Genomic DNA, 24,794 nt, shown 5'->3' with positions numbered 1-24,794 from the left:
TTTTAAACAAGCACCAGCAGTGACTAAAGCCACTTAGGTGAAATATTTGAGAAGTGACTAGATATGTGGAAAGGAATAGTGGGGAAGAAGGGCTTGCCCATTCCTGGCGATTCTGAAGATACTATTTTGTCAGCCATCACTAAAAAATATCCCTGCTTTCCACATCTTGTAGGACTAAGGACAGGATTTTTCATTAAGAACATTTACTTTTAATGCTTCTATCCTTGGATTTAAGAAATCTTCAGTGCCTCCAAGATGCAGGAAAACAATTCCAGAGATGAAGATTTATATTCTTGGTAATGGGGCAGACTCACATAAATAATTGGGCTGAATCTGAAATTTCATTCCAGTTGTAAAGTGTCTGTCTCTTATTAAGCTGCAGTGCATGATTAGAGGTTTGACTGTATCAGTCAGTCATAGCCATTGTCAGAAATAAATCGCTAGATTAACTTGTGACTATGGCAAGCACAGGAAATGTGTGCTCTTCAGGAAAATAATGTTCCTGAACTTCTGCACTTGATAGAATAATCAAAATCTTCCCAAGGGATTCAGACAAATATTGGCATGATAACATTAAAGGGGCTGGAGTCTCCTATCCATTTTGTTTTCAGTTTGCATTTCCAGGTCCAGGCAGAGAATGGATTAAACAGACAAACAAACAAAAAACAATGCCACAATTAGCATCTATTTTGCATCTAATGAAACAGAAGACGAGCTTCTTTGTTCGTAGTTATTTCAAGCCTTATGTTTTCATCTAGGGCTTCATCCAAACTCTAATGAAATCAGTTCTTGGATCAGAACCATAGATTTGTTGCCAGCACAGGGTCTACACTTCTCAGTACCCACAAAACAATTAGTGAGCAAGACTTGCTGGCTATCTCAGTTATTTCTCATCCACATGTTCTACAGAACAGGTCATTTTTAACTTGAAAACAACAAAAAGAGTTTATAACCTCAAGCTTACTGCCACAGACCAGAACCATTACTTATTTGAATCTGGTACCCAGTTTCTGAAACACTGAATTATTTCCAGTAGACTGTTTACCTTGATGAACACAGAATTAGCCTTGTATCCTGAGCCTTTATGTGAAATTTAATTGTCCAAAGCAAATATGACCTGTTAAGATTTACAGGCTTTATTAGCAGCAATAACAATTTTACAAATCAACATCAGTAAATCAGGGTTTATTGAGAACTCCACAATTTTTATCTGTAGAAAGCAATTAAAATGTCAGTTTTTCATTGGATACAATTCCTAACTTTCACAAAAGACAGATATCCTGTTTAAACATTGAGTGTAAAGCAGTGTATTTTGAATAATTCTAAAATTCTCAGTAAAAACCAAGCAGTGCTGACTGAGAATTACCATTTTTTCCCCAAATGGCCGAATTCCAACAAAGACAGCATTTTTGGCTACTTAACTATACAGAAATTGGAAAACAGTCAAAACGTATGCAATCAGTTCAGCAAACCAGACTTGTTGGGTAGAAGTGTACATATCATTATTTGTTTCTTCAGGTCTCAAAGAAAACAGATTTTATACAGTTTTTCCACTTTTAGCTCACCTTTAAATGCTGTATTTTTAGAATTAGCAAGAAACCCAAACTGACAGACACAGTAGCATGCTCTTCAGACCATGAAAACAGTCAATGTAGGAAAATGCACTCAAATCTCCTAAGGAAGGTACTAGGATCTTTATCACATCAAGGAACATTCCTTCAGTGACCATACAGCGCAATGCAAGTCACAAGGGGTGCTTGAGCCTACAAAGCTTTGAGAGAGTAGATTAGGCAACTGAACAGAAGAAAATTAAACGGTGGTGTGTGAAAGGGGAAGGGAAAGAAGAGGAAGACGACCAGAATATGAAGGTGCTGGACAAGGCAGAGTTCCCCCATGAAAACTGGGCTGCCAGCTCCCAAGGCTGACACACCGCCAGGACTGCAGGGCAGATACATTTCCACAGCTAAGAGATCTTTTGCAGTCCAGCAGAGGCCATATCACACCTCATTTCACTTCGTAACTGCTTGTTTCCAGCCTTTTTCCTACAACTCTGCTCTTGATTTGGGGCATTTTAGTAATAAACATTCACTTCTTTTACTATAAAGTCTGTCTAGTTTTGTGGAACAACGTTAACCAGGGTGAAAAGAATAAGCATAGCGGAAGGTTTTACCCGAGAGATAGCAAACTTATCTGAGAGAGGATACGCTGGCAATCTGGAGGGACATGCATTCAGAAAACCTCGTTTAGCAACGTACAGCGTTCGAGAGAAAAAGGTCACCGAGGTTGCCAGCTGGTGGCTTTGGGGAATCTCCACAGGCAGTGATTACCATCCCTTCTGCAGAGAGCATGGGCAGGGAATCCTTCACAGACCAAGGATGTTTAGGCAATTACACTTTTGGAAATTTGTCGTCGACAAAATAGATATATTTACCAAAATACAAATTTCAATAATGTTGGCAATTCTCTGTAACGCAGTATCCATTTCTCGAGTAACATAGGAATAAAAATAATGCATAGCTGCAGAAATCTGAGTGACAAGAGTAATGCACATTAGATGCCTAGAATCAAATTCATCTGCTCACCATTCTTACTTCTAACTCATTTTCCTTTTGGTCTTTAACACTTTTACCTGATTTTCGGTTGCTTTAGCACCCTAGTTTGCTGCATTTCTCCTCTCTATTTTCAATGGCATCTGCTCAACATGCTTCTCCTTAACTGAAAGGACACATTTGGAGCTTATTTTTCCCTACTTTTTTTGTTCCTTCAATCAGAACATTCCACAGCAATTGTGGAAATAAGGGGCAAAAATAACCTCTGAGTGATACTATTTCTCTTACTCATCAGCACATGCTGACGAGCACGCTGCAGTGTGCAATTAGGAACAGGCACAGTGTTCCCGGGGCTGCACTGCAGCCTGCACGTGGTGACTGCAGCACACCCAGGTACGCAGGAGATTGGAACTACAGGTCTCAGCCTTGCCATGGCAGCCCTGGCTCCAGACTACCACCACCGGTCTGCTTTTGATGGGTAAGAACAGTGTGATGCCATGCTAGCTTCTACCGGATTATTTTTTTCTTTAATGCCTCCCTAGCAGATTTTTTAAACACAACCCACTTCCTCCAAGAATAGTCTGGCTATTATCATTTTAAGGCATCCCTATTAGTTTCCTGTTAAGATTCCGCTCTCTTGACAAAAAGCATGTTTAGAGCTAAGCAAAAAAACCCCAAATTATTATTTGCAGCTGATTTTCTCTCTCCAGCAACGATTTATCATAATATTTTCAGTTTTAATTTGTTTCATCTTTCAATGAGAAAAGTAATTTCTGAGAAAATAAGTAACAATCTGGTTTTGGTTTGTAAACATAAAACTTGCAAATTGTATCAAAACTAGGATTTTTTTTCAGCAAACATTCCTGGATTTTGATAATAAGCTGTACTTCTTTAAAACATATCATCAAAAAAACCCGTATTTAAAGCAGGCTGCGAGAGAAGAACACGGTAACCAACACAGGAGCTTGAAAACCACATGGTAGCAAAGCCCTTTTGCTTCCCTGCTGGCTTGTCACCAGCCCGGAGGCATCAGCCACCAGCAGTGACTTGCCCGAAGCCTCACCTCAGCTGCAGGGACTCCCTCGGGTGGCCGACAGTGGAGAACGATCATCCCTTCGATAGGAACCTCCTTCCCTTGTGGGTCTTGCTCAAAGTTTTTCCGTAAATCTGCAGAGTTTAATGCAATAATTCATTATACCTCCAGAAGCCGTTACTCCCCAAGCAGTACTACACAGGCTGCAGAATCGAGCAGCAATCCCGCTTTGCCATATTCTCCTCTTAAGTGCGTGCAGAAAGCGATGGGCAACGGAGAGCTACACATTCTTCCCTAGGCGAGGGGCTGGGGGACCCCATCATCTTTAGCTGCGTTTCCATTTCTGCACCTTTAGAAACGATGTGCGTGTGACTACAGAGACAATTTCAGAACCCACAGCCTCGGTGGCTGCAGTTGTACATTCCATCCCTCCAGCTCCTGCCTTTCCAGAACAGGAGAATCAAATGCAAGAACAACCACGTGGCGCTGTCAGGGTGCTGTTAGGGCCAGCTGAATGAACCCCAGACTGGGTGAAAAATTTTCCTGGTGTATGCTACTTCAGAAGAGTGCCAGGGTATTTTATACAACGTTCTAAGCTAGGTGTTTCGTTTAGATCGCTGACGCACTGCACGCTGTAGGGGAAGGAAAGGAAGGGCTGAGCCGTTCCACACGTGCCGAACTGGCCGATCACAAGGTCGCTTCGTTTCAGATAGGCGGCCCAGCCAGGCATTCCGGGTAAAAACAGGGTGAATTGTCTCAGAGTCACACTGGTGTGGCCACAGCACTCCTGTGTACAAGTGCCTGGGCAAACCAGAACAGACACAAAAAGGAAACCTGTGTCCGATGCCACTGACCTACCCCAGGTACACCAGGAATATGTAAAGTTTTGCTTGCTACGCGCTACACGTGCTTTGAGAGTTAGGAAGTTTCCATTGGACACACTCATTTTCTTCAAACAGTGTCTCAGATTCCACAGTGTGGATTTACTGATTTAATTTTCTCCATTGGTTACATTTCATGAAATAAAACCCCTTAAACAGCAGAGGCTCTGGATCAGTTACACTTCAATATATTTTACAAAATACATTAAGACTTATTTTAGCAAGCTGGTCACTGGAGAAAGATGCACACGGTGCACGTATTCTCCTTTTTATGATTCCTTGCTAATGTTGATTTTTTTTTTCCTCAGAGATAACCAATATCTTTTCCAGTACTCTATTTAAAAAGTCATTCATTAACAGTCAGGCTGCAGTTGTGCCTACAAATGCCTTTATTAGGATGAAAAATGGAGTAAGATCCATCTTCTCATTTTCTCTGCATTCCACTCTATCATAAAGAAATACTTACCTGCTTTTTCAGAGAAATATAAAGTGCTGAAATGCTTTGGACTTGACTCACAATTCAGAAACTCTATGCTTTAAGCACAGACACAAAAAAAAAAAAAAAAGAATAAAAAGTCGACACTACCACAGCATGCATCACAGTGATAGGTGCCGTGAAAAGTTATGGCTTCTGTGTGCCATCACGGGTTAGACCTACACATTCTCATCTCTGGTCCTCTACAGGGTATTCCCTCACACCGAAATCCATGCCTCAGATTAAGTAGCCGGGGTGTTCAGCACGGGCAGGATGACAGAGGTCCATGAAACGCTCTGCCCTGGGAACAGTGCGGGAAGTTTACAGGTGATGGTTGGCAGCTACGATTTTTTTCTGTCTGGGGTACTAACAAGTCCCATCATCTCTGCACTCGAGAATTGCTGTTCTTTTCATTAAAAAAACCCAAACCAACTAGGCTTCAAGTAGAAGTAGCAGAGCAAATGGCCAGTACAGGAACGCAGTTCTCAGGCGAAACATTGAGCCCCGCTCAGCACCGTACATAAAGCAGAAATGAAGAGCGCTCTCTGGAGCGCCCGCTAGGTTAATGTGATATCTGCCGTTATGGATGGCAGCTGGGGAAGTGGTTTGCGGAAGAACCGGTACCACAGCGATGGGTTTAAAAGTCCCAGCACACTGCTCCACCTGCTTCTGCTCATTCTGATTTTTACTCGTATTGCCATATTATGGGGTTGGGAAATCACAGTGCAGAGAAAAGTCAATAAAAATTCAATTCAGAATAATAGTCCTTTGCAGCTTAGTAATACAGGGGAATTATTAGCTCATTCAGTGTTATGACAGTTAATGCAGTAAAATAAAAAAATTGAATTTACACATATTTACACATTTAAACTAAGTCAGCCAACAAAAAGATCTGTCATTTATAAAATCAAGGAGTTGTTACATTGTCCTATTACTTACCTCAAATGTTTATTTTAAGTTACCCTCTTAAAAGAGCATAATTTTAGAAAGATTTATCAAGAATTGCTAGAACACTACCTGATACAGTTACCATTCAGAGTTTCTTGCTTGAACTTCCCTGACCCACTCCTCCACCCCCTCATCTCCTTCAAGAAGTATTTCTCCCAGTTCTTTGCAGGTTGTTGCCATCATTTCCTTGGACACGTTCTTTAAAGACCTGAACTGGTGATTTAAAGGAAAAGGGTTCACAACAGACTGGGGGGAAGTAATTTCCTGAATTCTCTGCTAGTGCAAAAAGATGGTTTCAGGCTCTGATTCTGCTATAAAAATGTAGCAGATCTAATTGCAAGGTAAAAATTGGATGAGGCTTTGAGTATCTCCACAGCCTCATAGTAACAATTGTATTTGGGTTCTGTCTTTTTTATGTCCCTTCTGCTATGATGGCATTTATTGCATTTTCCATTTTTTGCGTCTTTCCAGTAACGATCTGTTGATTGTGAGTTGTAACACTCCAGCACACTATTTCAGATTTGAAGAACAGAGATAACAGAGTCTGAACGCTTCCTCTGAGGACAACGGTTGTCCTCTGCTCCCCACTGTATTAAAAATTCTGGAATGAGTCTCCTATGCTCAAACAGATAAAACCAAATAACCCCCCTTCCCTCATAACTCTTTAATTAATCTACAGTGCTGTTACTTAAACATTTGTCAGCCTAAAAGACCAGAGTTACTCCCTTTGTGTAAAGTAGCAAGTAATGGTGCCCCCTAAGCCAACAGCGACGGCAGCTACCGTAACCACGTGGCCTTCTTCAGAACCACTGCTGGTAATAATGACCATCCCTGTTTGGTGTGACTAGAAAGACGTACATTTTAACTGAGTAATTCACAGTTCTGCACGGTGGAATTCCTTTCGAATCCCATTATGGCAAGCAGCAGGCACATAGAATCCTAAGTAGCTTAACAGCACAGTGTAACTATACAGGGTCCAGTTTTTAATACCAGATGTTACATGCAACTGGCTCTGAAGTCAAAGCACAAGGCCTGGTAGAAGGCTATGAAAAAGCAGATGTTAGCACCTGGGAACATACACCAGCCTCAAATCCACCTCTGTCTCCCTCCAGTAACCTTCAGTCACAATGGGGTTGGCAGTGAGATGGAGCAACCCCACCACCCAGAGGTTCCCAAAGAGGACTGCTGTCAGCTGTCTTCCCACACCAGAAGGGCTGATCCTGTGTGATGTCCAACATGGGAAGCACATGCTGGGCTGGTCGTTTCTTCATTATGACACAGGCAATATTATGGGCTGATTTTGAAAAGCTGTTGTCCAGTTTTCCAGTCCAAGGATGAGGCAATAATACTTTCACCTTGTTACAAGAAGGAAGTTTTTCCGAAGCCACGTTAACTTGTCTGAATGACAGATTCCACCATCTGATGTAGATTTCACATCAGCTACATAGTTAAAGAATTGGAAGACTACCTGCCTTGCTTATGAACAATTCTTCTATCTTCACTAGTGGCTCTTGTAAATGCCTATATGAACAGCATTTAAAATTATTCTTTTCTAAAGAATGTATGCTTAGTTCCATTGAGGAATGACGGTGTTTCTGAAGCAGTCTTACTTCTGTTTAAGATGTCTGGATCTCATGTCCTCAGAAAAAGGAGGGAAGATATTTTTTCCTCTACTGATTGGAATTATTCTGTTTTTCCTACTTTTATCTCATTTCCCCCACAGCTTATCATACCTGAAGACCAGCGATATGTTTCGATATTGAAAGCCAGATTTAAAATACTATATGACAAAAGCTTCTAACGTATTCTTGCCTTTTTTTTTTTAAACGAAGTGTAGCAGGCAAACATGGTCAAATAGTTTTTCTTTTTTTTTTTTTAGATCAAATCGGAACAAAAGGGCACTTCTAAGGGGATTTTCAATTTGCATTAACCTTTTCTATTATATTGCACTGTTGTGACACTGTGCACAATCCAGAATCTCTGAAACAGATTTACTGAGTGTAAATGCAAATCAATCAATACACATTAAAATAAAAGAGAGCTCTGAAAAACCCCCAAAACACGCATGCTTCCCACGATACTCCTACAGCAAGTCATAGGGAGGGCTTGCAAAGACAGCACTACCTTACCAGTATCCATTTATATTTAATCCTAAAGGAACAGTGTGTTTCCATACCTTACAAAACCTGGAATAGCAGAACATTTACTCTACTCACACGCTATGCGGACAGATGCCTTCCTACTCTTCGAGGTCCCTAGATGGCTCCACGCAACACATTGACACCAGTAATCTTCTGGCCCATGAAAATCTTCCACCTGCTGTCTCGTCACGTTGATGAAAACCTCTCGAACTTTCAATCCTGAAGGGGAAAGATACAGAAAATTAGCTGATACAGGCTATCGTACTTGGGCATAAAGCTAAGGTTAACCAAACCTTTTCTTTTAATTAAACAATCCCATTTTTAATCAAGGCAAAGCTTTAATTACTTTGACAATAATATATCGCCACTAATTAAACTCTAAAAGCTGAGTAGGTCATAGTGCATTGCGTTATAAGAATTACCCACCTACTGTGGTGTTTGCAAGAACTTAACGCCTCCCCCTGAAACCTTGTCTCTTCTGCCTTTTTCACCCAGAATGTTTATCTGGAATTTTATAGTATAACATACAGTAAAAATGTCTCCTGATCTAACATCTCAGTGCCCTTGAAAACCATTCTGAAGCACCCTGGTAGGCCCCCAATCAAGTCAAACAGGCAGAACCATGCACGTATGACAGGAACTAATCAAATGCCCCACTGAATTCAGCCTGTTCCAGCCGCTGCTGCCGCGGTTCTGTCCAGCAGGCATCTCCTTGCACGTGGGTCATGCTGCAGCAGCCCCCTCCCCCCAAAAGCTAAGCTCAAGCCATTACAGCCTGGAAGGAGGAGAAAAGAAAGAGAGGGGAATAAATTTCACAGCTCACAAATGGGAGATGGTCCCCTTTGCCACCCCGTCCTTCTGGGAAGCAAGTGAAGCAGCTACAAACCTGGAAGTCTTGCCTTTCTTAACACTCACAAACAGAAGTGTGTATTACATAGGACAGATATCTTGCTTATTTTATGCAGTTTCCCAAAGATAACCTTGCTAAATTCATCTGCAGTGCAATGTTGCTGCTGTCTACTTCAAATTTGCTTGTTGTCTATCAAAATGGATGCTTACCCCTTTCCTGGGGTAGGAATCAGTCACACCTAAAGAGCTGACAAAGTATCTAAGGGAATAATCAAGGCTAGCCAGGAGTAAAGATGGGAATTTTTCTTAGCCTGCTACCAGTTTTGTAATTGCCTGGGCACAGGTGGAGTTGGGCAGCGTTGCCCCTCAGACAAAGCTTGAAGGTACATCAGTACAAGATGCCAAGAAGCCTTGTAAACCTGACACCTCATTTTATACACTTGGGATGTTTGTCCTATCTGCAACTACCTTTGCATGAGAACCTCGGGGAGAGGAAATATACTCCAAGCCTGGGTTAAAAGGCATTAGGAATCATTTGAAAGAGCTAGTCAGAAAAACATTAATTTGAAAATAGAAAACATTCATGCCTACTACTTTCTTCTTTCTTCTCCTGTGCAGTCCCAAGATACTTATTTCCCCTTCACTAGAAATGAATGAAAACTCAATCTTAAAATATTTCATGCCTGTGAAGTTTATAAAGCAGCAAGAAATTTCTAAGCCTGAACTCCATAAAAATTGGCTTCCACTTAATCTCAGGCATCATTAACAGCTGGGTATTTCACTTCTGAAAGGCACTAGGAAGTCAGCGTGTTCCTCTGGTAAACAGGAGAGATGCGGCCCACTGGGGATGCTCACTGAAGGGGCAGGGAAGGTCAGACAAGCTTTACGTACTATAAAGCAATACAAAATTTTTGCTGCCTTTCCAGCAACAGGCAAAGGGAATTTTTAGTTCTTTCCATTTAGCCTGTTTGGCTTGCTATATTTCACAACAATACCTGAAGACATGGACAAATGTGGGACACCTTCCCTAAGTTGTAGCCGTAATTATTTTAGTCACTCTAAATATTTATTCACTCTGTAATAAACAAACAGAGGTTTCCTTGTTGGTTTTATTTGCATTTTGGTTTTTTAAAATATGTCGATGCAGTCTTCGACAAAACTGTTTACAAAACGTCCCTTTATTTTCTGACACGGTGAAAACAAGCCATTATGAAATAAACACAGCACGTGGAACTCAGCAGTTCTGTCAGAAACTCCCCTCCTTGCTGACATACTGACTGTAGAATGCACGATGAAAATGCATCATCTCAAACTGAACATCCAGGCTGCTCCGCCAGCGATGACTCCTTGGATTCTTCAGTCACACAACCATTCTGTAGAGGGATCTTCACAGGTTAAGGATAAGAGCAGCTACAGTTAATTTCCATTAGAGACCATGAGTCCTGGTGACCTGACGCAGCAGGTCTTGACTGGCTGAAGATTTGGCACCCCACCATGCTATAGGACAGTGACAGACATACACTTTCTTCTTAATTACCTACGGCACATCAAGCTGTGTGCCTGAACGACTGCAACCCAAGCTACAGCGCACCAAGCTCCAGAGCCTCCAAATCCCAGCTAACCTGCACCCTTGTCCAACACGGTTGCAACCCGCCTACGGACAGATTTCTTCGACACAGGTGTAAACGCATCAAGCCCTTGACAAGCACCGACCTTTCCAAGCTGGCCCGTCTCCAGTCAGGAATCCCTGCTCCGGCACCCTGTGAGCCGACACGCACTGCTGTGCAGCCATGCACATCGCATCTGCCTGCGTGTCTCTGCTGCCTGTACACACAGCGCTGCTCTGTGTGTTGCTGTGAAGGTACAGCCGCTTGCTCTACCCGAGTACCTCTAGCTATTGTGCCATCCCATCATCAGCTTGTTCCCACCATGACCTCTAAGTAACATCTTCCAAGGCAGAGCATACTCCTCGTCACCAGCCGCTAACTGCAGCCTTGCTGACAGCGCTGGTTCTGTCCTGGTTCTGCTACACCGTCTTCTCAACTCTCCATTTCTGAGCTACTCTAGGAATCTTTGGAAGCAGCAAATAGTAAGGAAGGTACGAGAACTGCGTATCATACAGCTTACTGGTGCGTCCATGCTGACAATGACAGAATCTTTACTGATACCAGACAAAAACAATCATCACATGATGATGATTTTCTTGCGAAGCAGAAGCCATTTCTGGTCTTATTGGTTCTGAGCAGTCATCAGTGAATACAGGCATCTACAGCTTCAGATTGGTTAAGGTAGAAAATTCTCCAACTGAGTTCTGCCATTCATTGACACCTTATCTAATTAATCTATATAGTAGCCTGTATTTTCTGAGGCAGCATTTAATGTGGTTTGAATCAGGCAAGCGAACAGCACATGCTTCTGAGAAGCTGGAGGTTCAGCATTTTGAGAATAGGACAGGTAGGAATTCAGGTCCTTTTAAAGGTCTCTCAATTTGGCAATAGACAAAATAAATGTATCCAAAATAGCAGAATCACAGAATTGTTGAGGTTGGAAGGGACCCTCTGGAGAACATTTCATCTTTGGGGAAAGTTATGTTTTGTTTATGGAGAAAGTACACCCATTTTCATTTGTTTTAGAAACAACTACAGAAAGCAAACCTATTGGGAACAGAGACATATTCTTCATTTATCATCCCTATATTTCACCAACAAATATACTCACCTACCCTCTGCATCCCAAGAAATGCCAGAAAAATTGTTCATAGAAAATGACACAGAATGAAAAATCCATGCAAATAAAACCAGGCATATAATAAACAAGAGCAACATTTTACCTGTGACTTGTATAACTCTAATAAGCACTGCAAGTCCAACCCTTTAAATTATTGTGCAAATTATAACCATCATCTTTTGTTATACAGTACAGCCTTACAGAATATAAAATTATGACTATGGTACTGATATGCTAATAAGCTTTCTGCACTGTTGGATGGTTTAGCTGCAGATAGACTAATGCTGGCAGCAGATGAATAATTGCTCTCCATGTACTAAACATAACAGAGCTGCACAGAACTTCAGCATTTGTCAGCTTTATTTGTTTAAATGAGAAAAACACTGACAGCAGTTATTGCTGTAATCCTTTTATTTATCAGACAAGAAAACTCTAGTTAAGTCTTAGCAGGTCTGATCCTCTGGTGAAACTGAAAAGTTGAAATATTTGCAGACTAATTCTGGGGTGCATGCTGCAACGTTCAGGCAAGAACAATAAATCTGAAGGAAATTAATCAAACCATAATTATTATATTTTTATCACAGTAGCATCTACTAGCTCAGGCTCTCACTTTATGAAGCAGAGTACTCGGAGAGCGCCAAGCTCCTGCTCTGCCACGTTTACAGAATAAACAGAAAAGGCAGGCTACGGATCACTATCTTTTCTGCAACTCAGGAAATAAGGCAGGAGAGGATGAAATAACTTGGTCTCTAACTGACCGACTGCGGCAGCGCAGAGATGGGAACCTGCGCCCATCGCAGCTGCAGCACGTGTTTTCTTGCCTGCACTGATTTTCTGCTCAAACAGCAGCAAATCCACAACAGCAGAGACTTCAGCACTAACTCTTTGAGCCCACCTGGACCCCCTGCATTCTCAGGCAGCCAGCACGTGCTGCAGCCTGTAACTGCAAAGCTTAGAAAGCCACAAAAATCCTTCCTCTCTGGCTGCTCCTCCTCTTCAAATTAACAGTGACTCCTGTGTTACTCATAAGATTTTTATTTCTGTCCTATAAAAACAAAATCATGCAAATTGGATTCCATGTTCATCACACTGACAAAATACACCCGTTGTCTACCAACAGCTGTCCTTCCTGTCCTTTTCTGTGTACGCAACACAGTGCTGTAGGTAAAATCCATCAGAACAGCGTGCCTTCAAGTGCCATTGCCAAGTACTTCTTGCATATGCCTGGCTAAGAGCTTGCTGGCAGGGATTTATAGAGATGCTAAGATACATTTCTTGTATTCAGCACTAAATTCCCTCTTGTTTGGGTTTCTTGTTGCTGTTTTTCACCACTTTTCTACACATCTCGGGATTTTAATCCCATAACAAATAGTGGAAGGATGGAAAAGGACAGACCCATTTTAATGTAGTGTAGCCTCCCTTCAGTGAGCACGCCAGAATCACACCCTGAACCAGAGGCACCATTCCTGGCATAAATTCTAGTGCAGTTATTCACAGATGGAGCCCACGCAGTACGCAGAACGCTCTGCATGCTTGGTAACAGACATATTTATGCCCCAGATTTGACTCCAGAAATGAGGGCACTGCCAGGATGCACATTAATTCTAAAAAACCCCAATAGTCTGCTATTTACTGAAGGCTAAGAAAGAGTTCCAAAATAATTTATGGGTACGGATACACCATGGTGAGAGAATATCCATGTCTGTCCTTCAACATTACACTGTCTATAGCCTTTACTTACATTTTTGTGTCCTGAGGACCATTTTGGCAGGTTTTGGAATACACACACACTGCACTATCTGGACCGCACTTGTGTTTCGAGAACAATACTTTTAGGTTTAGCTCTGTCCCTGGGCTAAATTCAGATCTGCAACATTTATATTCCAGATCTCACTTGCTAAGCCTGTGCCTCCATGTCCCAAACCTCAATGTACCTGGTGTTATTTAAAAAAACCCACCTAATGTTACTTTATCTTTTTTTTTTCCTGTTATTAATCCAAGGCTTAGAAAACATAATTGCAGTATTCACAAGACAGATTTTCATTAACCATATGGAAGAAAAACATTTAGGGACGACATTTCTTCTACATTGATTCAGCAGTGCCTTTAGAAGTAAAGGTTATGCCTATTAAATTATTTTCGAAAAGGTAACTGTAAAAATTAAAATTCATCCAGATTAGCATTTACAAAAAGCCTTTAGTATGAAATTTCTTCAGAATGTGTCACTTAAAGAATGCCAAACACCACTTTAGGAGACTAACTTCTTTTTAAATGGCATTTTTTTCCTCTAAAAAGGAAATTCTTGTATTGATAGAGAGGATGTTATGCATACACTGCTATTTCCAAGACATGGAGTTGCCTAGCAATCCTGGAATTTAAGAAGGAGAGAAAAGCAATAACAAAACAGAATTGTGAAATTACAGGACGGTGCAGCATTAAATTGGTTTGCAATACTTACCGAGATGCTTCTAAATGAGAAAAGATATAGGGTGTGCTGGGAGCATGATAAAATCTGTTGATCATTTTCAACTTTCCCCCTTCTCATTCTCCTCTTTTAACTACACACTTTCACAGAATGGATTTCTCCTACCTACCAAATAGCTATCGTGCTTGGGGGTGAAGGCAAATTTCAACCACCACATTGGTGATTCTTCATGGTTCATCCTGACAGAAATTTCATAAAAGCATATGTTCCCTGGTTTCTAGTTCCCACTTTAAATTACGCCATTGAAATACAGAGAACTACCTTCCCCTCCACAACTGTTATTTTCTTTCAGAAAGCTCACTGTCTGTGGTTAGTGTTCCATCAGGCCCTACATCTCCCCTTGGAAAAGTTGTTGGTGCATATCCAGTTTGTTACAGTCCCTGTGTAACACCTCTGACATCTACAGTCATTGTAATTCCCTTTGCTCTCCCCATTTACACTACGCTGCTTCTGCCAGGATCTGTATTCCCCCTCTCTGCCTGTCACCTCTGTCCTTTTCTTACCCCCCTCCATCCACTGCTTTCCCTTTTGCATTTTGGCAAACTGCTTCTCCCAGCTCTGCAGAGCCACGTCTACGTGGTACATCACAACCAGATGAGCTGGTTTTACAGACACACCAAGCCAACCAAAGCACGCTGCCACAGCTGCCCAGCAAGAGGCTTGTGCTGGTACACTGTGCCCTCCTGCCATGGCTTACTGGGTGCACTCAGGGCAGAGCGGACACTGGCGCGTGACCCTTGAACGGGAGCCAGCTCCTGCTCCTTTAGCTCAGTGCAAGCCTGCAACCATCCGCTCAGTCGCATGACTCTCCCGCCTGTGCACCTCTGAACGCCATCTCCTGTCCTTTGCTCGGTTTTGTACACTGCTGACAGACACTGCCTTCAGATACATCTCCCGAAGGACAACTTAGCCCTTACCTGTAGTCTCATCCATGCTTTCCTCAGACACGTGCTCATTTTGATGGACCCATTCACCATTGCACTTGAAGAAAATCTGCATAGCTGGCATAGCTTTACAGCGTAAGACAATGGGGTTGCTTTTTATAATGTAGGCATCATCTGGTTCCTCCATAAAATGAGGCAGTGTTCCAGGAGCAGATGGGATAGACTCTGGAAGGGCTTCACTGTTATCATTTCCTGAAAGGGAAGGAAAGGAAAATACACATTTTTCATGTTGTTGCACCCTTTGTATCATCTCATGTAATTGATTAAACACCATTTTGGATTTTACTGTGAACTAATTTTACTAGAGAAACACCTGTAGAACTCAACAGCTGTCAGGATTGTGCTTTGCAAGGAACCTGACACACATACACACACAAAAATATCAACTAATTTAAGAGTAAGAACCATCAAGGAAATGGACAGAAAAAAAAGCAGTTTTCTGATGATTCTGAAGCATCATCGCTATTGTCGATTTTATAGATGGAGAACCGAGGCACAGAAAGATTACATGAGTCACCTGAGGTCACACAGATAGCCTGTGGAAGAAGTAGAAACTAAACCTTGCTCTCGAGTGACTGCCCAGTGCCTTAACTACCAAATCTTCCTTCCTTTCATGAAATTTAATTTCCTTCAGACAGTTGCTGCAGATTTAACTACAGAGAAATATATTGATACGAACAGCATTACTGTAGCACTCCAACACTGGAATAAGTAAACTGTGATTTCATACCCACTTAGAGGAAGTTTTCAATATGCTTTTACACTGTTCCCATTTACCGCAGCCCCTTTTAAGGTGATACAGAAGTGGAAAAGTGGTTTCTGTAGGGCCAGAAACTGCAAGACAGTGAGCGTTCTCAGCTTGTATCGCAGGCAGTAGGATCCAAGGGCATTTGTTCCGCAAGGCATAACCCTAGGTGTCTTATTTTCTGAATTCCTGTGCTTAGACATGAATTTAGAAGCACTGGAGTACAAGATTTTCCTTTACTGCAGCTCTTCTAATTGAGTCAAATCCTAGCTGCTGCTCTCAGAACTGGGAAATTCCCATTGATTTTTAGCAATGCTGGGATTTATTTTAGTAGTTTTTTGAGAAAATTCAGAGAACAACAAAAAAATAAGTCAGAAGGGATCAGTGTATGAAGGAAGATTAGAAAGTACTGAATACACACTGCGTAGTCAAATGATAACAGGAGGACATGGTCTATATGCAGATGAAAGGGATGCAGAGGAAGAGGAATAGCTGAGGGCAATATGTGTGATTTAACCAAAAATGATGAAAGATAAGTTGTGATGATATGAAGTAAGCCTAAGAACCTTCACAGGCCTAGTAGATTACGGAATAATGAAAACATACTTTGTCTGTATTAAAAACAGGTATCACTTAACACTCAGTATATCTGCGTATGCAAATAAGGCACTGTGTGTGTGCTGTGAAATCATTACGATTTTCAAATGAATTCAATGCTTTAAACTGCATTCATAGTGTATTTTATAAAATATTATCATAATTTTTAGTATTTTACTACTAAACATTTATGCCAATTTTCATCTTGTCAATCTTCAGTAATACTGTGTCCCTGCAGGCTTTATTAAGTCCATGCTTTACAGGAAATAACAAAAATGTCATTAGAAGACTTTGGAAAGTCTTGAAATCCCATGCTCCCATCAATGCTTTGAGTGCTTCACAAGGCAGCAACACGCTGGTGTTGAGGAAGAACAGTGGACAATCGTTCAGGCAGAGAACTTAGAAGAACCCATTGTTATTCCACCAAGTTTGCAATTCCGGGCAAGAAGCAAAGGACGAAATCCCAGCCCCAATGAAATTAAGGGCACAATTCTCCTTGCAAGTGGCATCCAGATTTAATGTTATGGCTTTACATTATTTTAAAGTGTTATTGATGAGAACCTGAAAACCACAGATTCTTCACCTCTTGTAGGATTGCCAAGCTGTTTTCCAGCTCACCTCACCAACAGATAAATTGAGGGAAGCACAAAATATTTTATGCTATCACCAGCAGAGCGGTTTTGGGCTGTGGAAGTGGCTTGCTCCTAAAGAAACATTTAACATAAAGAGGTAAGTCAAGGTGCATCTTTCACTTAAGTGTAGCTGGCAATACATTAACTGCCCTTGAAAATCAAGCCAACAAAGACCACAGTATACAAAAGGAGGAATGATTTTCTATAGCCTACCCCCAACAGGCTCACAGATAGTTATTACTGTATATTCGCATGCTGTACAAATGTAATTGCTTGAATTCCCTGTTGCACGACATTTTATAATCCAGATGAAATCAGTATTTGGCAGGAATTTACTTCACGGAGCACAAGTTTGTGCAGCTGTTAGCAGGGGTAAGCGAAGCAACTCGGTAGCCTGTCCTGCGTGAGGTCAGGCTGGAAGGCAACTCTGTGCCTGTAAGAAAATTCACAAAGGATTTGCATTCCCTGCTTGTTGTTTATGGAGATACTGCTTTTCTCCATATGGCTACCTAATCAGACAGGGACCGCAAGGACACCCATTCAATGTGCTGCGATATTTGGGAGTTTTGCATCATAAATATTTAGTGTGATTTATGATACACAAGACTTACTTTATTGGCCCCTTTATCATGCTTAAAGGTAAGAGTCACGCAGCCATATTTCAGATACATTAAAATAAATACTCTTCTGCATTTAAATGTTGCACTCTAACCCTAATTAAGATGCCATTTCTTGCCATGCACACTCTAACCCCAATTAAGATGCATGCCATTTCTTGCCATGCACACTCTAACCCCAATTAAGATGCCATTTCTTGCCATGCACACTACCAAAATGTTTGATGACGAGACAAGCTGCAGTGTCTACAGCTCCCTGGGACTGGAACAGGTATGACCACACTCTGAACAACTGCTAGTGTCTACTTAAGCCACAGCTAGAAGAGGGAATTCATCACTGAATTGAGAATGCATACTCATGTCCATTTTCAACAGTTTCCTGATGCCAAGAGTGAAGTTAGATTAAGAAATGAGGTATTTTTTCCCTCACTTTCAAAGGCCACCCTTTTCTTTAGCCTTACTTTTTTTTTCATCCATGCTGCATCTTCTACTAGCAAGGACTCCTTTCCAGCCTTGGAGTCTTTCCAGCTTTTATTTCAAAGCTATACGTTCTTACCAGTCTGTATAAGTGTGTCCTGCTAAAGAAATGATAGACCTGTACAGAACTTCTCTCTGCGAAGGCTCTCCGAGTGCTTTACAAATCTTAAAAACCACAGAATAAACTAGAATACTTTGCTATAGCAGAAATGTATTTGTTTCACACACGACCATATCAAATGCATTTAAAAACAATGTTAAGTCTTACCTCTGAAACATTCCTGTTCAATGACCATAGTACAACAATTAGTAGGAAAAAAAAACCCCAAAACATTAGCCCTTGTACAAGCTATCCACCATGAGATGCTTACACAGTGGTGTTCTGCAATTACCTTAAATTGCTTTGGTGACAAACACTGGTAAGATGTACTTTCTCCTCTGGTATCACCTACCAGATTAACAGACTCCATACGTGCATGCAGGCATGACAGAGCTGAAAAACGTAAAATGTTCTTGTTCTAGGGGATACTTCTCTCATCCCACTATTCCACTAGTTGGTGTGGCAGTAAACCTAGAACTCCTCCCCTCAGTACACTGAAGTTCATTCAGTCTTACTGCAGTATCAACAAAATTCAAATTTGCTACATCCTTCTTCCTGGATTTTTGCAAGTGTTGAAGGGCAACCTCTGACACACTGGTACCGCTCTGTGCTGACCATCACTTTTCTGAGCTGATGGGCCATTTCCTCAAGACCACAGGAAGAACTGGTCTCATGACTTCAAATTGCACTGGCTAGCGTACTGCTCATCTCGATGCTACCGCAATCGGAGGTCATGCAGCAGACTTGTACAAGCTTCAGGGAAGGGTAAAATTATGTGAACAAAGAGACTAAAGAAAGGAGTATTTGGCCCAAAACATGTCATGGTCAAGTCCTAAGCAATCTGGCCACTGCCCTCGATAGCAGAGCAAGATCAGACTATTACGAGGCATTTCAGTTCTCTCTAAAAACAATCCAGAAGTACTTAGCTGAAACAGGAAGATTTATTGAGCCAGCCAAGTCTGTATGATGGAACTCGCCTCCCTCACTGATCATGTGAACCGAATGCAGTGCATTGGTTCAGAGGCGCACTTCTCGAAGATACACTACAGAATCTGAGCACTCCTGAATATAAAATAAAGAAGCCATATTTACATCTCTATGACTATACATGATTAAATATGTAAATCACAGGACCTGTCACAGACCATAATCGCATCAGTGCCAATTAGATAAACTGTAGGAAGATAACATCTAGACTGATGTTCTGACATTCTAAGGACCAGATACTGCCCTAAGCAGATAGAAAAAAATCCCAGGGTCAAATCCTAAAAAATATTATTCAGAAGGCTATTACTGATGTTATATAAATATACACACGTTTCATGATAAATTGTATTTTAGCTGAGATAACTACAGTAGCTGCTGACCAAGGCAAAGCCTCTCCTAAGGTATACTTAATACTTGGAAACTTAATGCATCTCTCTTTTGTGCATCATGTTTTTTTAGCCTAACTTGTATTCAAATTCATCTGAAAGCCTACTGGAACTTTGCAAGGATTCTGATTTCAGCTTATTAAGGTTTTCATTTATAACTGTCACTTTTCAAGATTCAGACCATTCATAGTTATAGAAAAATGGCTGGTTTAATTCAACAGTGAATGACAGAAGACCAAACCATCAAACAATCCTTGTATTTTTCATTCCTGGAAAATTACCTTTCAGGAAGTGCTTTGTGTTTTATGTTCCGCACACTAGTCCAATAGGGACTTTAAATCTTTTTATGACAATAATAGAAACAAAAAATAAAGGAGAAAAAAACCTTAGGAACAAACACTGGATTCTTCTATGAAATAAATATACTGCTGTTAGTTGTCAGATCACATTAGAAAATCTTCATAGCAGCAGACCTGAAACCTTCAGTATTTCAAAACTGATCAGGCCATAAATTAGAAGTTAAAGTGAGATTTTAAAACAATGAGAAAATCCTGAGTTCAAAACTTTTTTTTTTCAAATTAAGAATTATTAATAATAAGTAAGTAGCATTACTTTCTATATTTAAAAAAAAAAAAAAGTCAGAAAACTTGCTGGAAATAAATGTGAATAATCCTTTTGCAACAATCATCCTCATAAGGCAACTGCATCCCTCAGTGCGACCCATCGTGGCAGATTCCATTATCACCACCATCACCATTCACATTATAGACCCCAGTACAAAGTGAAGTATTCTCTAACCCCGTTATCGCTCCACCTCCTTCCTCCCACCCTTGCAAGAAAGAACAGAGTTGTCTTCGGGTTGGAAGCACAGATACAAAGACTTCTCCTAAGTTTCTAAACACAGGCCCTTTTAAAATTTGGTGGTACAAGAAAAACAAAGCTCTAGACAGAGTACCAAACCTGATTATTTTCCTACCTTAGCTTCCTCCCACTCTAATTAATCATTCCTAAGATCAGAGGATCCCTGCTTTCCCTTTCTGCCTGTGGGAATTTTTCTTTGGTTTTTTTTTTTTTCTAATTTATGTAACTGCCCTGAAGACTATTTCCTTTATTAGCTGTGCCCACAAGGAGACAAGAGCCATTTTGACATAAAAGCATTCCCTCTGACTCCCTTGTCTTATTCAAAAGTTTTTTTGCCCTTTGCTTCCTTTTTCCAAGTCTGCTACATTTATAGATCTTGGCATTAGCATTTTATTTCTTTGTCAGTCTTTTGGATATTTTCTGCACTCCAAGGCTCACTCCCCTACAGACAATTTGTTAGGGAAAAAGAAAAGCCTTTCCCCGGATGTAACATCCTAACCACTCCTTTTGCACAGGTCTGTCCACTAATTGAAAGACAGCTGGTGATAACCGAAGTTCTGGACACGCATTCTGCCCTTTCCATGCATCTGATGCTGCTGATGCCTGTTGAACTCTGAACCACCTGCAGTCATCATTTTCTACAAAACTAAATAATGTCGTATTCTACACGTAAGCTCGTTTTCACAAGGAAGTCAGTAGATAAAAACCCTCATATTACAGAATACGTAAATTCTTTATGCGTGGAATGGTTTCATAATGGATTTTGGGTCATTGTTTAGTCAGAAAAGCAACTTAGTGCGATTTGTCTGTGTTCTTTTAATCAGATGACCCTGTCCCATTGCAACAACGGGGGTTTTTTGGAAGTCACTCAGATATTGATGGAAATATGGGATTTTGTTGCCCACATAAAATCCTTTAATGCCTTTGTTATTTCCTCTAGTACACGGATTTACTAAAGCCTGTAGGGACACATTTAGCAAAGATTGACAATACAGGAACAGTAAGAATGGTCAGTAATATAACAGGCACGCTGATGAGTTTCACTGCCTGAATTCTTTTAAACTCTATACATCGAAGGGGAATCCAATTACTACTTATTCAGCACTCCTGGTAAATGATACAGAACTGCTTAATTGGTATGACGGCCATAGAGCACCTACTGTACAGCCATTTCCATTTGCTGCCGAATCTGTATCAATATATGACAGATCTGTGGCCAGGCAAAGAGGCAACAACTGACGTTCTGTTCCAGACCCTGCAATCTCAGAGTTGGTGTCTCCTCGGTGCTTCCTGCTTTTTCTACTTCAGTATATTCCCCAAAGATATAATCTTTAAATGTAAGAGGAGTGCCTTAAATTTTTTTTAAATGTTTTTAACTGCATTCCTGTTTTTTCTGGCTACTGTATAGCACAACGCCAGATCTAGTTTTATTAATGCATATGTCTGCATGCACCTTCAGTGCCTGCAGCAATGCACAGATTTCTATATATATTATCTATGTACTGTGATCACTACTATGCTGATACTACATTTGTGGTACACATTATATGCCTCTTTCAATGCACTCCATTTTATCTGTGCAACCTGACACATAATGGCACACAAATGGAAAACTACCATGCAAATTGGTTCTCCCCTTCTCCAAAGATACATACTTTTCAGCAAATTCCAGAAAAACTTCATAAGACTAGGAAAGGGAAAGAACAAAATATTTAATTCACTGCATTGGGGATTAGGAAAAATAATCTTTCATATTCTAAGAATATCTGATATTTAGTTATGTCCTGTGCTGCATGAAGTTATATGTGATATGCTGAGGAAGAAAAATGTCCTATATCTGTTTGGTGAGCACGTGTGAATGATGCAAAACTATGGCATCCAGTGAGGAAATTCTTGAAAACTGTTAACTACATATGGCAAAAGCTAAAAAACTTTCTTCCTCCTGCTCCTCAACATTTAAGAAGACCACAGTCAATGTGGGAAGGCTATACTACAGTCATCTCTTTTACCAGCATGTGATCCTGTTGAGGGACTCACTCATGAGACACAGACTAAAATTTTCAAAATTGTTGCAGTAACTCGGCCTTCAAAGTAATTTCTGTTACCAAAGGAACTACCAAGACTTTATCCTTGATGCCTTTAAATATTTGTACCAACATCTCAGCCACTGGTGACTCTCATCATACATGTCAGAAATAGTCCTCATGCGTTCCTAGTCCTGTTGGGAAAGACAGGCTGGAGCTGGGAATGAAGAATCCACACCATTACCAGTTAGTGGTTTTCACTAAACGAAAGCAGAAGACACGGTATGAATATGCTACAGCAAAACAATGAGTAAGGAAATCAGTACTGCTTATGTTCAGACACATTCAATACCCAGTGTTATTTTCCAGCAGATTCCACATGACAATGATTTGCTTAAATGAAGAATATTTAATTCAGTAAATAAATATATTAAAAGCAGCTTGGGAAGAATATTTTCAGAAAGAAAATGTGCTTATATACCTGTAAGTACACTATGCATTCACAAGTAAGAACTACAATGTGTGTAAACCTTTTCTCATTAAAAATTTTCCCACAATGCCTATAAAATTTCCATATAAGGTTTAATGGATTAATAAAATCTGGATTTAATTTAATCAGTAATTGATTCAGGGGACTCTATGGCATTAAATTTTACTGTCAGTATGATCTGATTAAGCATAGCTGTGTTCGCTTATATTTGTGCTACTATGAATTACGTCTACTTTGTTTTGGTACATGAACCAGGTTATAAAAAACTGGACAGTTTTAGAAGGAAACGTCACTGTGTGTGAAAGGTATGGAAGCGAGAACCCTTCTTAATGTGACTTCTGTGCCTAACCAAAGGTTATAAGATACCTGAAGCACCTCCAGGCATAAGGAACAGGTAATTAGCACTGAAGCATGTACATATATCATAAATATATATTTAGGGTCATTTTTCTTCCCCCCCCCCGAGATGTTTGTTCACTTCTCAATTCAGTAGGGCCTGAAATCATAATTAGACAATATCCCACAAGTATAAGGTAATAATAAAGCATCAAAGTGGAAAAACATAAAGTGTCACTGATGTTTGAGCTGAAATGACTTTCTGATAGGAAAACAGAACAATGTCAGTGTAAGCCTGTAGAGACGATACACCAGTAACGCAAACCCGGCGCTGCTAACAGACATCTGCATCGACAACAATCTCCTCTGCAGGAAACACCACAATGCCAGTGGAAATGAATGTGATGTCGGTAAAAGCATCTGTCACCTATGCACTCCGCTTCACTGGTGCCTTGGCGCAGGGTGCAGCTGAGCAGGTGTGTACAGCACATGAAGGGAAATCTTCCAGAGGAAGACCTGGAGATTCAGCCTCATCCCGACATTCCAGTGTAGGACAGTGCACTTAAGGAAACCTCCCACTACCATGTGGCAACTGCCCACCAGGGCTCCGCTAAAGAATAATGCTTAACGTACCAAACACAAAAATAATTACTGGCTATATGTGAGATACACGTGACCTAAGAGTATTCTGGGTTTGCTGTGACACCGAGGCAGAGACAACTGGAGAATTGTCAAGCAGATGAACTTGCTTTGGAATAAAAAAAAACAACTCTGCAAGCAGCAGACATCAAAATAACGTATATTTGCACTGGTTCTCTCTGTTTCTGTGTATTCTAACTGTAGCTTTTACAGTTGTGAAACACAAATAACCTAAAACCCAAAGAAATTAAAACCCAGGATCATCTTCCATGATCAACTCTGCTTTTTTGAAAAAAACCTGGCTAATAGCACAGTGAAGATTCTAAGCTGATAAAATCATATTACAGTTCAATTATATCTACTCAGTTCCCAAAACGGACTGAACCTTGCGGCAAAACTCATGGCTTAAGTGTTAAGTACCTACCAAAAATGTTGTGAGGAAAAACCCTCTTTTTGATGACGTTTTTATACCCAGGAGCAAGGAAGACTATGAACAGTTTCAGAGCATTCTGCAAAGCAGAGAGAATTTGGAAATGCCTTTGAAATCAAATAATAAGCTGCCTTTTTTTTTTTTTTTTTTTTTTTAACTGGATATTCACTCTACCTTCCAAGGAGAGGGCATTTCTCCTGTTTCCCAGTTCACATGTAAGGTAGTTGCCACTTACCTTTTTAAATGGGTCTGAAACCTATCCCTGCTTGAAAAACTTGAGCATGGCAGTGAAAACCCACATGCCTCCGTAACTAAGTCAGGCACTTAAAAGGATGGGTGTTCCTCTGAACAAAAGGATTGCCTAAAAACACACTACTTTTTGTAAAAAGTAAAAAAAACACATGATGACTTCTGTATTTCACATCTTACCAAAGCCTCCTA

At 40.7% G+C, this 24,794-nt stretch overlaps 1 protein-coding gene across 3 annotated transcripts in view; it reads right to left on the bottom strand.

The window, feature by feature from the left end:
- The window catches only part of UNC5D (unc-5 netrin receptor D), a 166,359-nt gene that overhangs the window by 72,054 nt on the left and 69,511 nt on the right, over positions 1–24,794 (bottom strand). For all 3 annotated transcript variants that reach the window (XM_040618182.1, XM_040618180.1, XM_040618181.1), the window contains exons 2-4: positions 15,006–15,224; positions 8,103–8,246; positions 3,613–3,716 (exon numbers count right to left, since the gene is read on the bottom strand). In XM_040618182.1, coding sequence (XP_040474116.1) covers positions 3,613–3,716; positions 8,103–8,246; positions 15,006–15,224 — 467 coding nt within the window. The remainder of the gene's footprint in view (positions 1–3,612; positions 3,717–8,102; positions 8,247–15,005; positions 15,225–24,794) is intronic.

Source organism: Falco naumanni, chromosome 19, assembly GCF_017639655.2.
Source record: "Falco naumanni isolate bFalNau1 chromosome 19, bFalNau1.pat, whole genome shotgun sequence".
Classification (NCBI taxonomy): Eukaryota; Metazoa; Chordata; class Aves; order Falconiformes; family Falconidae; genus Falco; species Falco naumanni.
Note: the sequence above shows the minus strand (reverse complement) of the source record. Positions and strands in the feature narration are given on the sequence as shown.